This window comes from Nicotiana tomentosiformis, chromosome 1 (genome assembly GCF_000390325.3).
Source record: "Nicotiana tomentosiformis chromosome 1, ASM39032v3, whole genome shotgun sequence".
NCBI classification, from domain to species: domain Eukaryota; kingdom Viridiplantae; phylum Streptophyta; class Magnoliopsida; order Solanales; family Solanaceae; genus Nicotiana; species Nicotiana tomentosiformis.
Window position 1 is genome coordinate 59351051 of NC_090812.1, and position 17709 is coordinate 59368759.

General features: G+C 35.9%; 1 protein-coding gene across 1 annotated transcript; it reads right to left on the minus strand.

Moving 5' to 3' along the window:
• Positions 1 to 7978: 7978 nt before the first annotated feature.
• On the minus strand, positions 7979 to 8644 carry LOC138906619 (uncharacterized). Its single transcript, XM_070195842.1, has one exon. The coding sequence runs from the start codon at positions 8642 to 8644 to the stop codon at positions 7979 to 7981; it is 666 nt and encodes a 221-aa protein (XP_070051943.1).
• Between the last annotated feature and the right edge of the window lie 9065 nt (positions 8645 to 17709).

Consider the following 17709-nt stretch of genomic DNA (forward strand, 5'->3'; position numbering starts at 1 on the left):
ATGATTGTTAACATATATGCTGCATGGATAATACTCTGAACTCTTAAGTGTGTTCATAACGTAATTAACTCTGGATCATTGATTGTATAATTTCTTTTATTCCTTCTCAGCTTTCTTTAAACGTAAGCTATTTCATTTCCTGATCTTTCTGCCACTTGTTGCATGAACATTTGGCTTATCTTAGTGCCCACACATATTGGAATTCCATCCAACCCATATGATTTTGAATATCACCTTTTGATTTTTTTTCTTTTTCCCGTTCATTAGCCACAATAGGTGCCACTTTCTTATGGAGTGCGTACAATGTTATTGTAAGACTGTTGTTACAAGACCATTTCCTCTTTAGGTCACTGCGCATAGGTTGAAGCTTTCTTCCTTATTTCCTAAGCTAGTCTTTCATTGTAGTACTTAGGGAGGATCCTCTGACTCTTGTAAAGCTGTGAGCTTATTACATTGTATACTCGACGGACCTTTTGATGTTCTTCCTTGCCTATAATTATCCGTAGTTACTTACCTCTACGCCCTTGTGCTTGTAGGGTTGCTTCTGAACTGATATTTTGATGGTCTTCCCAGTGGCACTCTTTTTTATTCCCGTAATACTCATACGGTACCTTTAACTACCCCAACTCCTATCTGAATATTTCTCAAGTATTACAATGATATTACTGCGAGGCTGAATTCACTACATTGGGTTTTACTATGTTTATCTTGCACGATCTGCTGACTCGTCTGTAACCTCCTGTCTAGCCATAACTAGGCTCTTCCTGAATCAACTACCAACTACTCGTTGGCCCATTCTCATATCAATGTTCCGCGTAATCTTTCTTGGGTTATTTCCTTTGTCTTAACTTACGTCTCGCACTGGCTCCTTATTTATTAATAACATCCCGGGTAGGAACCCTTACTTCCTTTCCTTGACATTGTGTTTGCATAATGTTCTAGAATCATAGCATTTCTGTAGGCTTTGAATCAGTGCAATATCATCCCTTTTCTCATTTTTATCGCATTCTTTTACCATTCCATAGTTACTAGAACCGCTTAATTCTGACTTAATGTCATATCACTCCATATTCCCCCCTTTAGGGGAGTACTAAGATTTAGTGTTATGACGAGCTACTATAGATGTTTTATCTCTTCCTCTTTGGCGTCTTTTCAGATAATCGATGAACCTTAATCGCCTTGCGGTAACCCTTCTGTACCAAGGATAACAAAATTCCTTACTCACGAGGGAGACACCTAGTGTAACTGGTATATACAGTCCCTTAAGCTTGACTTTTCTCACATTGCTTGTGTTAGGGAGGCGTCTTCCTGAATGACCATTCTATGAATTTCTCATGAATCTTCTTCTGTTGTTCATTCTATTATCGCCAGAACACAATCTGAAATTCTCATGATATCGAACATTATCAAATCATTCAGTCCCTAATTCAATCATTCAGTCCCTAATTCATGTTTAGTTTATCTTGTTCACCAGCCCATACTGATTTCTATTACTCTGGGGTCTAACGGTTCCTTCTAGTAGTCGCGTTGGAGTCATAAACTTATTTCTCGAAATGAGGATACGACTTTATGGCCTATACTCTTTTGTCGTCTCAAGGCCTGTCACCTCTCATCTTTTCCTTCACTTGACAATAGACTCTGTAATACCATCATCTTTTTGATCTACCGTTGTCATCCATATATCACATCTTACTCATAATGCTTCATTAACTCTCTTCTTATTTTTCGCTAATATTTATGTCTATCGTTTTATTCTAAAACTCGAACAAGACATTCTTTTGCTTTTAGCTCCCCTTGCTGCATCTACCGGCTCATCGGGTTGCCTAACATTCTTTATCTACTAGGGGCGGGAACCACACTAAGCTAATATTTATCCCTTCAAGGCTTCCAGTGCCTATCTTTGTAATATTCAGATCTAGCTGTACTATTCTAGAGTGCACCATCTAGGTGTCTCACAAGGAGATCTATTAGCACATTTGCAATATCCTTCAAAAATGTCAACTAACACAAACAATCCATTCACCATTTTGGGTTACTCTAATCCTAGCCGGATCCTGATATTTTGTCTTTCTCTTAAACTACACTTGTTAGCCCCCATAGGACATAACTGAGATGGGTGTGGACAATTGTACATACATATATCACTGCTGAAGTTAACTCAAAATGCTTATATTTCTCTGCTTGAATTGTAAATACTGATAATCTTCAACTGGGCGTCTCGTACCCTTCTTCACCTTGCTTCTTTTTCTCATCATGAGCATCATGAAAAATTGAGTTCCTCTGACTTAACTCTTCCACATCTATGTCTCTTATCAATCGTCTTTCTAGATTTAGGCATCTTCGTATTATGAATAAGATAGGGTTTAGGAAATTGAGTTCTTACAACTGAGCTCTACCACACGATCTAGAGTAAGAAGAAAGAGTGACAGTCCTATATGCCCTGTAGCCTCCTGTTTATAAGTGTGGTGCACGACACACCCATAAATAAGACTCTACTACACACGGCTTGTAGACTCCCTAGGACATAACTGCTTTGATACCACTTTTGTCACGACCTAAACCGATGGGCTGCGACGGGCACCCGGTATCTTACTCAACCGAGTACCAACATAACATATCTCTTTGTATCATACTATCATAGATAACTGAGCCGGAGAGGCTACCGTGAGATAGGTAGAATACAACATGTAATACCAACTTATACACATCTAAATCATACTGACCAAACAAGTAACTCCTGAGCAAATGGAGTGCACCAACATCTTCCGTTGAGTTGATTGCCTACTTTTAGGACTCTCGACCTGTCTATTGAGACCTGCGGGCATGAAACGCAGCATCCCCGGGCAAAATAGACGCCAGCACAAATAATGTACCGAGTATGTAAGGAATGAAAATCAATAAACAATAGACATGAGAGAAACATGGAGTAAAAGACTCGACATGTATGTCTGAATAACTCTGTGAATCATTTCATATTTATAATGTCATGCATATGTGTATAAATGTCATACCAAGCATATGTATATGCTTCATAACATTATCAAGCCTCTAAGAGCATCCCATCATATCATCTCGGCCACTGTGGGAAAATCATCAACGTATACCAGCTGATCAGGTGGTGGTGCGTATATAACGCCATAACCTTTTCCCATATCCCATGTACATATAATATACGCGTATATAACGCCATCTGGTCATGGGTTAATGTACATGTATAAATACATGAAATGCATAAGAAATACGTTAATAAGATTTTCTCGGAATGTCATAAAAATAATATGCATGTCGGATAAAACTTTATCGAATATGTATTTTTCTGAGATCCATGAACAGAATATATAATAATAATTCACATGGGGAATCAAGAATATAGACACTCCTAATATTTCTATGAATAGTCATTTATGAAAATTGTGCATTTGCTCGTTTCGTTCGTGTCGTATAGATCATGCCAAAAATAAAGAAGGGATAGCCTTAACATACTTGAGTTGATTCTCTTGAGAAAGATTATACCGTATTTCCTTAATATTGTAAAGTCTCATGTTAATTAAGGTGCTCTGAAATCTCGAATTTTTGAAGTGTTGAAGATGCTATGGAATATCATACTTTGAATTCCTGAAAAGCCTTGAAATCTCACGTTTTGAAGGAAATATTGAAGCAACCCACGTTGCTAAGATGATAAGGAATTATTTTGGTTGAATTCTTGGAGTCTCATCCGTAAGCTTTAGCATCCAAAAATGAAGCTTAGCACTTTAAAATGAATTCTTCAAAAATGTTAGTTGGTAGGCCCCACTAACTTTGATGATTTAGCCCCCTTAGTCTTCCAAATGTGCCATGTTGCTTCTTAATTCAAGAGCCATTCTTTTAGCTCTTATTGGCTACCACGTTAGGGCTTCAACCTTATCCAAAGATTTTTTTAAATTAATATCCCACTAAAATTTATTAGTTACTCAATTATCCACCTAATTAGGAATTATCTCAAATTACTCATAATACTACTCACTTTTAATACACTTTGTACACCTTACTATTATGGTCATGTGGTATCTTGTATGGCACTAGTTCGTAAATGCCGGGTATTTTAGCTCGGACCGTATTTTATCCCAAAATATCAAAATTCGACGAAATTTATTTTCTTCGATTTGCTTACCCTCTCACCTTCACGAATTCACTTATCACTTGTTTGAAATAACATAATGCTTATAATCTCAAAATAACCTCATTCCCGAACTTACGTCGATTAGCTTACGACGAAACTTTAATATACGAAAATGCGGAATGTAACATCTCATTTCCGAACTTATATCAATTTACTTATGGCGTACTTCCACGTACAAAAATATGGGGTGTAACAGCCTGATACCTCTAGTAGGTGCAAAATAATCAGTTCTAGAGCCGTTAACTAGGATTGTAATTTTTGATGAGGAAATACAGTTCATAATGAGCTTCGTAATGTTTGGGGGGAAATTAAAGAAAGAGAGGGCTCTATAGATGAAGGACCATTCAAGACAATCAAAAGCCTTTTCTAGGTTGATTTTTAAGAACATATTGTGTGTTTTACCACGATACTTATTCATTTTGAGCATGAGTTCTTGAATAATGATAGCATTGTCACTAGCCTTCCTATTTTTTATGAAGCTTGATTGATAGGGGCTAATGAGGCTGTTTAGGAAGGGTTTTAATCGATCTGAGATGACCTTGGTAATGATTTTATAAATTGTGTTACAAAATCCTATAGGCCTAAAGTGTTTTAAGTTATTTGTATTGGGAAGTTTTGGAATAATACATAGAAGAGTGTCATTTATACCATCATAAATTTTTCCACTACTGAAGGCTTCTTTACAGAGATTAATCACAGAGTTGCTAATTATGTTCAAATAATTCTGGAAGAAAAAAGGGTGAAGTCCATCCGGACCTGGAGCTTTGTATGGCTTAAAGGAGAAGCAAACTTTAATAATCTCCCCGTTTGTGAGGGGATTATCTAGTGAGGATAGACCAGTCTTGTTATGACTTTTTGGATCATGTCTTATAGCATTCCAATCACTGGAGGTGTGTGTTGTTGTGAAAATGTTACTAAAATACTCTCTAGTATGGTTAAGGATGGACCCTGGATCATCGATCTAATTATTATTATCATTTTTAAAGAAAATAATTTTGTTTCTTCTTTTCCTATTAGTAGCCATAATATGGTAAAATTTCGTATTTGCATCTCCCTCATTGAGCCATTGAATTCTAGAGCGGAGTTTCCAGTAGTCTTCCTCAATTTTTAGGATGTTATTAAAATTAATTTTTAGGGCAGCTTCCAAATTTTGGAGAAAAGGGATGGAATGATAAGAAGTAGAAGTTTGAATACCTTTGAGCCTAGCCAAAATTCATTTTTTCTTCCTAAAGATATCACCAAAGGTTTTGTTTTTTCAGTTAGTGACATGGTCTTTAAAGGTCGATGAAGCCATTACATAGTGATTGTTAGACCAAGCGTTAGTAACTAATTCTTTGAATTGAGAGTGTTTGCACCAAAAAGGTTCAAGGCAGAAAGGTTTTGAAAAATTATGGTATTGTTTAAGTATGAGGTTTATGAGTACTGAATTATGGTCCAAATAATTTTTTGGGAGATGAGTTACAGTAGCATTTGGATAGATTTGGATCCATTGGTCATTTTCAAAGATTTTGTCAAGCCGTTCCATAATTAGACCGTTGTTACTAAATCTATTATTAGACCAAGTATATCTACTACCTTTATAACCAAGATCAAGTAGATTACAATAATTGAGAGAAGACCAAAGTTTAAAAATACGCATACGGTTCAATGGTCTCCCTCCTAATTTTTCATTTGTTTTAAAAACATTATTAAAGTCCCCTTCCACTAGCCATGACCCTTTATAGTTATCAGAAATATTTTAAATATTTTTTCACATTTCGTCTCTAGTAGTAGAATTAGTACTAGCATATATTGACGAAAATAACCAAATGAATTTAGTAGGACGTACCTCAATGGTTGCATGGATTTCATGATTTCTACGACAAAGTTGTGAACATTGACCTTAGCATGGTCTCATAGAACAACCATACCACCAGCTTGACCATCTGCTGGGACTTCAATCATATCGGAGAATTCAATTTCATTTAGAAGTGAAACATGGTATTGTATTCTGGTCTCAAGAAGTGTGATCACACAGGGGATATATTGCATCATTAACTCTCTAAAGTTCCTCCTAAAATCTTTATTATTTCCTCCCCTTATATTCCATATAATGATATTAATGGGACTAATCATATTAAAATCTTATGCATGTGCGTGACCATTTACCATCACATCCCTAGGGGTTATTGAGTTTCTCCTTAGAGAAGGAACTAGGATCATTGCCCTGTTGCCCACCATTGGATCCCGTGGAGGACTCCATTGAACATTTGAGAAAATTTTGAGGGCATGCAAGTATGTGCCTCTTCTCTTGTGTTTCCTTTAATAGGAACACTTCTACCTCGTCTAGGTTTGATAATTACACCATTGATTCTCCTACTAAGTCTATTTATTCGTTCATTTCGTCTTCCATTGGGTTGCCTACATTTGGAACTGTTGGAAGGTTGAGATTCATGTCCTCCATATGCATTTGCATGTTTGGGTTCTGTGCTTGTGGTTGTGGTTGGGGAGGTGGTGCTGGGTGTGGTGCCTCCCATTGCATTAGAATAGGATTGAGGGGAGTTAGGGCTTCCGGTGGAAAGAATGGAAGATCCAATCCTAGGTTTTGTGGAAGTATGGGAACTGGGTTGAAGTGGGGAGGGAGATTCCACTGTGTTCTCATTTCTTGCACTAGGTTTGGATTTAGTTGTGGAGCTAGTAGTTGTAGAATGTTGTTCACCCACACATGATTCCAGTAATTGCTCATTGTTAGGTGAAGACCCTCGGCCACAAGTTGTGCTAGGTATCATAGATTTTGAATGAGAATCACACTCTCTTGGCCATTGATCATAGCATTGAACACTATACCCCTCCACATTAGCCCTATTTCTATCCAAGACATTGGGTGGTGATCTTGTGGCAATGGAGGTTGGACGTATATTATCGGGGGATTTTGGAGTTGTTGTGGGAGTGGTGGAAGATTGTCCATGTTGGAGGGACGATGGTGACGGAGAATTTGGATGAGGCGGTATCTCCTCCGATTGTTTAGAGGAATTCTGGGCATTTTCAGTGGAGTTATCGTTAATTAAAATAGGAGGGATTTGGATGTAGGGAATGATTGCATGCAACTTGAGTGGCTTAGCGTAGGAGATATATTGCAAGATTTTGCATGCAATTGATTTGGCACGTGGTGTATGCCGTCTAACTTTTGGCTATTGAGGGGAGGTTTTGGAGACGTGTATTCTGTTATTGGAGGTGTATGCAATGGTAGTGGTGGGGTTTGTAGTATTAATCATGTCATTAATAGTAGGGGTATTAGGCAGAACTAAATCTCGGTTTGCTTTAGGGGGTGTATTAGTAGTACTATTAGTAGACATGACAATTGATTTAGTATTATCACTAGAGGGTTCCGCACTTGACGTGTCAAAAACTCCAATAATGTCATGCAACGTGTTCTTTTTTTTTATTAAGGAATTATTTTTATTAGTATTGTTTGGTGAAACCGTGGACTCATCATACAACTTAGAGAAGCGGTTTTCTAATTGGAAACCATTAGTTTTCCCATGTTTTGTGGTAATAGTGTCTTTGTTAACAAACTTTAGTTTCTGAGTATTGATATACTTACCCGTAGATGCATTAAATAACTTAACGTTTATACCTGCTTCCACTGGGGCATCTTTGTCCTCTATTGGTGTTTTCTTCTGCAATCTCCTTGGTCTTTGGAACGTCATTGTGTGCCAGCCACTATCAATTTGGAGCATGTGTGACTTTGGTTTTCATTGTGGCTTGAGGCAGCTTTGTCATTGATAGATTTTTCTGGCAGGGAATTTAATGAGCATGGACAATTAATATTTGTATGGCCTAGCATCCCACACATTTATGCAATGTATTTTTCCCCCCCTCATATTCTATGTATTGTTTATGATCCTCTATGTAGATGAATTTTGCAACCGGGTGATCCATTGGTAATTCAACACATAATCTGGCATAACGTCCCCTTAAGGTTGCTGATGTGCAAGCATCAATTTTTAACAACCTACCTATTGAGTTATCAATTTTTTGAAGGATAAAACCATCATAAAATTCAGTAGGAAGATTTGGTAATCGAAGCCATATTGCAGTAAACGATTGTTTGGCCTCCGATGCAACAAAATTTGGCTCCCGTCTTTGACATGATAGAAAATGTCCAAAGATGAACCATGGACCATTTTGAAGGACTGAATGCATACTGTCCTTGTTTTGTAGTTTTGCAATATAGTAATCAGCTCCTAGGTCGATTAATGGTAAATTTTCTTTCACTTTCCACAACTCCTGAGCCTTTTTTCTAAGGATCTGATGAAGTATTTGTTTGCCTTGGAGCTTAATAATTATAGAGTATTTCCAAGGCAGATACATGCGGACTCTGTCTTCTTGGGATAGGGGGATTCTTTTTTCTAAGGAAGTTAAAGGGTCCTTTGATGATTTGTTTAGGGTGGTAGATGGTAAGGTATTGGAGAAGGAATCAGTAGTGTCAATAGTAATATCCATATCTCCCTCTTCCCTAATTAATTTGTCCTTATACGAGATTGATGAGTTTCCTGGTAGTTGGTTTTCTTTCCCTTTATTGTGGATATCCGGTTGGTTTAGGAGGAATTATAGATATGTCCATCTCTATGGCAGTGTCATCAATTTCCATGAGGGTGGTGGCGGATGAAGTTAGATTAAGGATAGATAGAGTTTATTTTAATTGGTTAGAGAGAAGTTAGAGCTTCTCTTACTAAAATAATGAGCGCTTCTTCTTAAGGGATAGTCAAAATTATGCAACTTTATCTGTCTTGTTAATCCAAATATGGGAATACAAGTACCGCAACATCGTCTTTGTATACACATACACATACACATACACATACTCACACACTTTCTTTCTTCAATAATTCCACTATTGTGCCGGTTTTGTTATTCACCTGGCCTACATTGTGCTTAAACTGGTTGTTTGAGGCGGTGATACAAGTTACGATAGAGTGATGGTTTACAGAATCTTATGTAATTGTTCCTACTTCCCATATTTTTGTGAGCTATATTTGATTATGAAGTTAGTGTACCAGCTTTTGATTCCATGACATGCTAAACTTTTTGCATCTTGGCAATATGCAAATAACAGTGACGGATATCGGATAATTCCTACTGTTCCTTATAGTTATTTCATCAATTTTTTTTACTTTTTCCTACGAAGAAATGTTACGCTGGTCATATCTTCTGACTTATTGTAATGATCTAAATCGGTCATTTTGACTTTTAGAATCCTGTTCCCCTAACCAAGACTCCCCGAATGTGCTTTTACTAATTTATGACTTACGGAGATAGTTGGTTCGGGATTTGGAAGGGTGCAGGTTGAAATCGGAACACTTAGTTCTTTAAATTGTCTTTAAAATGCCAAGTTTGACTTCGGTCAACATTTTTAAAAAACGATCCCGGAATCGGGATTTGACGGTTCCAACAGGTTCGTATGATGATTTTGGACTTGGGCGTATGTTCGAATCGGGTTTTGGACAACCCGGGAGCGTTTCGACGCTTAATAGTGAAAATCAACTATTTAAAGGTTTAAGGTTATTTAAATTTGGTTTGGAGTAGGTTTTGGAGTAATTGAAATCCGTTTGGAATTCCGAGCCTGGGAATAGTTCCGTATAATGATTTAAGACTTGCACGCAAAATTCGGTATCATTGTGAGTAGTTTAAGTATGTTTCGGTGCGTTCGGAGTATGTTTGAAGAATTTGAAAATTCTAAGTTGAATTAATTTGGTTTGAGGTATGATTCTTAGTTGTGATATTATTTTACACGTTCCGAAGGTTCGAGCGAGTCCGTTTTATGATCTCAAACTTGTTGGTATGTTTGGGCGGGGCTCTGGGGGCCTCGAGTGTTAACCGGACGAGGCTCACACCAAGTTTGGACTTGGAAATGACTGCTGAAGCTCCCAGCTTCTGGTGTAACCGCACCTGCGCATGGGCAGCCGCAGGTGCAAAGAAGAGGAGGGGTCACTATGCACCGCAGATGCGAGAAAGGAACCATACCTGCAAAGGCGCAAGTGCGAAGGGGAGAAGCGCGGATGCGGAGGAAGGCGCAGGTGCGGCTTATCGACCGCAGAAGCGGTCTCGTAGAAGCATGCCACTGACCGCAGGTGCGAGCGAAGCCGGCTAAGGGGAAAGCTGCATCTGCGAGGGCATTTCCGCAGATGCGGAGCCGCAGGTGCGAAAGACTTGTTTGGCAGAACCCTTAAAGAACGGAAAAACCAACCATTTTTGCCCATTTCTCTCCATTCTTGGGCGATTTGGGAGCTTTTTGAGAGGGGATTTCAACTAGCAATTTGAAGGTAAGTTAATTCTACACACTTTGAGTTAAATACATAGATTATGGGTAGATTATAACCTGTAAATCTTGAAAATCAAGGGTTAGATGAAAAACCTAGATTTTTATAAAAATGAGATTTTAACCACGAAAATGGTTATGGAATTGGATGAAAATTATATATTTGAGTTCTTGAGATTATGGGTAATAATTTTCTCCAAAACTTTCTGAAATCCGGGCACGTGGACCCGGGAAGAATTTTAGGAATTTTACCATTTTGAGTTGGGTAATTAATTTTGATAGCATAATTTCGAATTACTGAACATGTATTAATTATTTTGTATAACATTTGGATAGTTTCGGATTTTTCGGCATCGAATTGAGAATTTAACGCGACGTGGTGATTGGGAAGTGGACTTTGAGACAAGGCAAGTCTCTTGTCTAACCTTGTAAGAGAAAATTTACCCCATAAGTGATTTAAATTAATGATTGTTGCTAACTATAGGGGCTATACGTACGCACGAGGTGACGAGGGTCAGTGCGTAGCTACTATTTATGCTAAGTTCGGGTAGTTTAGAACTCAAATCATGAAATTATTTGTGATAATTGCATTCTTTATTCAATTGAAATATTGAAATTATGTTGTAAATTGTTAGAGAAAATAGTAAAATACTTAAATTTCACATACTTGAATTTTTATTCGAAATATTTAATTGTTGTAGAAATTGTACATCCTCATGTGCTAATCCATATATATATATATATATATATATATATATATATATATATATATATATATATATATATATATATATGCTCATTCCGGAGGTACATAAGAAAATGTCTTCCTTTCTTGTGGAGCGGACCGAATGCTTCGGCAATATAGATGCATTTATGGATCGTGCCGCATGTCCCTCGGCAGTGTACACGACACTCTGGATCGGGCCGTATGACCTCGGTGAAAAATCGTGCCTAATAATAATAATTACACGATACCTTGATATTTTTATTGCAGGTTGCGAAGTTAATCGATAAATTAAAAATTTATGAAATTGAAAGAATTAATTAATTTTGCTTATTAAGGAATTTATTGTTGTCCATATAGATCATGTTTATTGAAATATTTCTATTGTAATATTATTGACCCTTAGTGAATGTCAAAGTCGACCTCTCGTCACTACTTCTTCGAGATTAGACTTGATACATACTGGGTACACGTTGTTTACGTACTCATGCTACGCTTGCGCACTTTTTGTGCAGGACCTGAGACAGGTGCTATGGGAGGACCTATCGGCACGCACCCACATTATTCAGAGGTTTAGTGGTGAGCTACCTTCTAAGTCGTTTCTTAGCAACTAGTGCCTCTTCTTGTATTTGTATTCTGTCTATTTTATTTCAGACAGTATTTATTGTGAGCACCTAAGTTTTGACTATATTTGAATTTTTACTACCTTCTAGTATGTAAATAATTTTAAAAGTTTAATATATATTTTTTTAGCTTTGTTATATTTTTTTTAATATAGGTTAAGAATTAAAAATAATTTAAAAGGTCAAATTATTACTATTAGTATTATTTTTATTTTTTATCTTTATTATAAAATAAAATAAATTAAAGAAAACCGAAAAAAATAAATATATATTTTTTAATTTTTGTATGGGAATAAAATAATAGGAAAATTAAAAGTATGGAATAAAAAATTAAAAGTAAAAATAGGTAAAAATTATTTTTTTAAAAAAGTAAAAGAAAGTGGAAAATTAACAAAATAAAAGTAAAAGAATGTGGAAATTTAAAAAAATAAAAAGTAAAAGAAAGATGAAATTAAAAAAATAAAAGTAAAGGTAACTGAATTTTGTTTTAAAAAAAGTAAAAGAAAGTGAAAAATTAAAAAAAGAAAAGTAAAATAAGTGAAAATTAAAAAAAGAAAAGTAAAATAAGTGAAAAATAAAAAAAAGTAAAGTAAAAAAGGTGAAAAATTTAAAAATAAAAGTAAAGGAAAGTGGGGAATTATTTTTTTAAAAAAAAGAAGAAAAATGGGAAGTGAGAATTCTTTTAAATTAAAAAATAATAAAATAATAAAACAATAAATCTGAAAAAATTCCGATTTTTTCCCCTATAAATAGAAGAGAAATGTGAGGAGAAAAGAGGAGAAGGAAGGAAAAAATAGAGGAGAGAATTGAGAGAAAACAAAATTTTTCTTCTGCGCTCAGTGAATTTCTACTCGTTTTATTATTTCTTTCGAAACATCAAGCAATTTATCACCTTGTTTAACACCCAAAAATGCCTCAAATTCAAGCCTGAAAATACCTTGTGAAGCTTTATTGATAGTCACCTCTCTCACGCCAAAAACCAACAGCCTCACGAGGTACAGTCGAGTTTCGGTCCGGGCTCGAATTTTAGAAGGTTCGTCGCTAGATTTTCTGCTCATCTGCCGATTTGACCTTGGTTTGGTATATTTGCTCGACTCAGAATTTTTTTTGCATTAATCAAGTTCTGAAGGAAATTTTTTGCTTAAAGGTTCATTGCTTATCCTCCCTTTGTTAATTATTTCATTCTTTTGTGTGATGTTCTTATAGAAGTTCATGTGATAATTTTTTGTGTTGTTTTATTTATACACATTATCATGTTGTAGTTTCTTTTTGCATGTTTCAAGTGATTTGTCAACAGATTATTTGAATAGGATTTCATCTTAATGGGATTTGCTATTTAGAATTAAGAATGAAGATCTTGTCATATTAATGGGCCATGCGTTGGAGTTCAAGAAAGTGAATCAGAAATGAGTTACCACATTTAATAGGAAAGAAAGAATTAGACATGGGTTGGATTGAGTATAAATCTGTCAGGCCCAATAATTTTGTCACTAGACTAATAATTAGCTTATTCTTCCATAATGGATAAATGTCTCCTAATTTCAAAGATAGAGTAATAAGTTATAAATATTTCTAAGTGTGGATGACTTTTCAATACTTTAAATAACTAATATATTTCCCGACTTCCAAATAATTTCCTATCCATAAACTCTTGGTCTTACAATAATTTCAAATTAGTTTAGGAAAATAATACAAGTGCGCGTTCACATGACTTGACCAATCAACTTCGAATAATAATAAATGTATTATTGATTATATACACGTACGCGTGACATGATTCTTGACGCCAAACAAAAATGAGTACACGTACGCGTGACTTATTTCAAGATAATTTTCATAAATCTAATCAAGCAACAAAAGCGGACATAGGTAAAACATGAGAACCAATAAAACACATGTTATCCAAAAATAATATAAGCCAAATGTAGTCAATAAAGCGACCGTGCTAGAACCACGGGACTCGAGGAATGCCTTACACATTCTCCCTGGTCAACAGAATTCCTTACCCGGACTTTATTTTCGCAGATCAATAATAATAGAGTCAAACCTTCCTTTGACTAGGGATTCAAATAAATGGTGACTTGGAACACCCAAAAAATCAATTCTAAGTGGCGACTCTGTAAATAAAATAATCCCTACTCAAATTTTTCACTTTAATTGGAAAAAAATCTTTAACCCACAACAATCCATAACACATATATCTTTTGTGGGGGGGGAGGGGGAGAAGGTGTGACAGCTCTGGCGACTCTGCTAGGGACAAGAACCCAGAACTTCTAGTTGAGGGTTCAGAATTCAAGCTTGTAATGTGATCTATACTTGGCATTCTTGATTGTTGATATTACTGTGTTTGTGTGCCTAATGTGCTAATTGTCGCTCATTTACCTCTTTGATATTATTTGAACTATATAAATTGCCTTCTTACGCCTCCCTTCTGAGTCTTCTGAATTTATGATGCATACGTGCGCGTGGTCCACTTTTCTGTTAGAGGTCATACCAAATAGAACGTGACTGGATCAACAATTAGGCCGAGTAGACTTTCGTGGTCCACGTACGTTGCCCCCACCTTGGTCTTACAGTAATCATCAAGTTGTTCATCACTTTCACAAAAGTGATTGGTCATGAAACAAACTACTATTGTGGCTACATTTATAATAATACAAATGTGGCTCCCACTTCTCTCCTGGCTCCCCAAAATCCCAACTATCTTTTTTTTTTCCTTCCTTTTTTCTTGTTAATAACTTATAATGGAAGAAGGGAATTGGAGCACCGATAAAGTTGTCTCCGTTTTACTTATAAATCATGGGTTTGAGTCGTGAAATTAACCACTGATATTTGTATCAGGATAAACTGCCTACATCAACTCCCTTAGGGTGCGGCCCTTCACCGAACCTTACGTGAATACGAGATGTTTTGTGTATTGATGCTACCTTTTTTTTTAAAAAAAAATTCTTGGTCTTACAATAATTTTAAATTAGTTTAGGAAAATAATACAAGTGCGCGTTCACATGACTTGACCAATCAACTTTGAATAATAATAAATGTGTTATTGATTGTATACACGTACGCGTGGCATGATTCTTGACGCCAAACAAAAATGAGTACACGTACGCGTGACTTATTTCAAGATAATTTTCATAAATTTAATCAAGCAATAAAAGCGGACATAGGTAAAATATGAGAATCAATAAAATATAGGTTATCCAAAAATAATATAAGCCAAATGTAGTCAATAAAGCGACCGTGCTAAAACTACGGGACTCGGAAAATGCGTTACACCTTCTCCCCGGTCAACAGAATTCCTTACCCGAACTTTATTTTTGCAGATCAATAATAATAGAGTCAAACCTTCCTTTGACTAGGGATTCAAATAAATAGTGACTTGGAATACCCAAAAAATTAATTCCAAGTGGCGATTCTGTAAATAAAATAATCCCTACTCAAATTTATCACTTTAATTGGAAAAAAATCTTTAACCCACAACAATCCATAACACATATATCTTTTGTGGGAGGAGGGGGAGGTGTGATAGCTCTGGCGACTCTGCTGGGGACAAGAACCCAGAACTTCTAGTTCAGGGTTCAGAATTCGAGCTTGTAATGTGATCTATACTTGGCATTCTCGATTATTGATATTACTGTGTTTGTGGGCCTATGCTAATTGTCGCTCATTTACCGCTTTGATATTATTTGAACTATATAAATTGCCTTCTTATGCCTCCCTTCCGAGTCTTCTGAATTTATGGTGCATACGTGCGCGTGGTCCACTTTTCTGTTAGAGGTCATACCAAATAGAATGTGACTGGATCAACAACTAGGCCGGGTAGACTTTCATGGTCCCCGTACGTTGCCCCCACCTCGGCTCGAACTGTCCGCTTGGGTAAACCACGTCTAAAACACTCCCCCCAGGTTTTTAAACTTAGAATAACATAGCCTCATGCCGGATCCCTAGTAGGAACGTTTGTTTGCATCATGGACATTTGACTTTGGTGACTCAATACACGAGTTGTGTCTGTCTAGGACAGGTGTACCCGATAATTACAAGACCATCGTGATGCATCTTATGTGCTACATGTATATTATGTTTGATTCGGTTTGTGCATGCTGACCCGTTTCTAAAACATAAAAATAAGAATTGAGAGAAAATCAGAAGGAAGAAAATAGGAGAGAGAAAATTTACCCGTTATTTTTTTAAAATTCTCGGTATTTGAAAATCCAAAAATCCTGTCAAAATTTTACCCCAAAATGATTATTACAAAATAAGATTGAATATTTTCCAAAAATAAAAGTGTGATCCCATTCCTGAAATATTGACCGAACTACGCGGGTCTGATTCTCACTGGATGTGAGATACGTAGGTAAACTTCATCGATTTCGGCCCCAATTTTCAAAAAACAAAAATCAAAAATATTTTCCCTTTCCTTGATTCCCTCTTTAGAATTCTTTCCTTAGAAAATAAAAAAAAATAATTAAATCCAAAAATATTTTCTTTTTTTTCCGAAGTTTTTCATTCGAAAAAAATCAATCAAAATCCAAAAAAAATATGTTTTTCCATTCTTTAGAAATCTTTCTCCTAGATATTCAAAATAATAATAATAATAATACAAATCAATATCCAAGAAATATTTTCTTGTTTCTTTAGAAGTCTTTCTTTCAAACATTTCAAAAAAAAATCTAAACAAAAAAAAGAGCCAAAAATATTTTCTTTCTTCTTTTAATGCCTTTCTTCTAAAAATTCAAAAAAAGAAAGAAAAGAAGAGTTAGCTTATTTACCCTATTCTGAATCTTTTCGAACTACGCAAGATCTTATTCATGTTCCCACATGATACGTAGGCAACCCACATCAGGTTCGATCGAATGGTTAAAAAAATAAGAAAAAAAAAGAAAAGAAAGAGAAAAAAAGAGTGTGTTGTTTTGAAATAAAAGCTAGTCAAAGATGGTCGGTTTGTTGGTTTGCAATGGCGAGTCACGAAAATAATCCAGGATCACTCTATCATCTTCTCAACCAAGAGAATAAGCACTGCTATTGTTGATCCAACTAAGGTCGTGAAAAGGCAAGTTGACAGTTTGGTGGTGAAAAATAGAGGCAAACATTGGTTAACTTTTACCAGGTTTGAGCGACAGGACATGCTTTGTGTGAGATGATCTGTGATGATAGGGAGATAAGAGAATTCTTTCAAGTCTTTTGGCAAATTTGTTGCTATGAAATTTCCCATGTCGTTAGTCCTGAAATCTGATAGCCAATATTGGGAATGGTTTGATCAAAAAGTCGAAATTTGAATGTTGATTCCAAAGCAATCAAAATTAGTGAATGCCATAGTAATGTTGATGTGCAAGTCCCAGGCTAAGATATCGCTTAGTAACTGAAAATCCACTCCTCTTTCAGCCGGGGAGGAGTCATGGTAGCTTATTTTGTCATCTTTTCTTCTTCTTTTATGTTATCGGACTCTGCTATCCTTTATTCAATAAAAAGCAGTTAGTCATTTTGTGTCCATTTTGTGCATAGTTCTTTTCACGCTAGTTCTAGCGACATGACATGTATGCAGAATTTTTGGCTAGATCTTAGAAAACTAATTTAGTCTTAAATTAGATAAGTGAGAAAGAGACACTTTTGAAGATGAATAAAGACATGAAACATTTGGAAAATAAGTATAAGCCAAGTATACGTGGAACCAAAGCAGTCATACCCATGGAAGTTAAGGATCTCTACCTATGAATTGTTGTGAAGATCGGGATTAAGGATGATCAGATGGGTTGAGGTATGTTTAGCACTAAAAGATAGAAAGTGTTTTTCAAAAGAAGGTACAATACATATAATTTGAAACGAATCAATCAGTCTCGAAATGCACACTTTCATATCAAGAAAGAAAAGTCACCCAAATTGACAAGGGTCATTCCTTACGAGG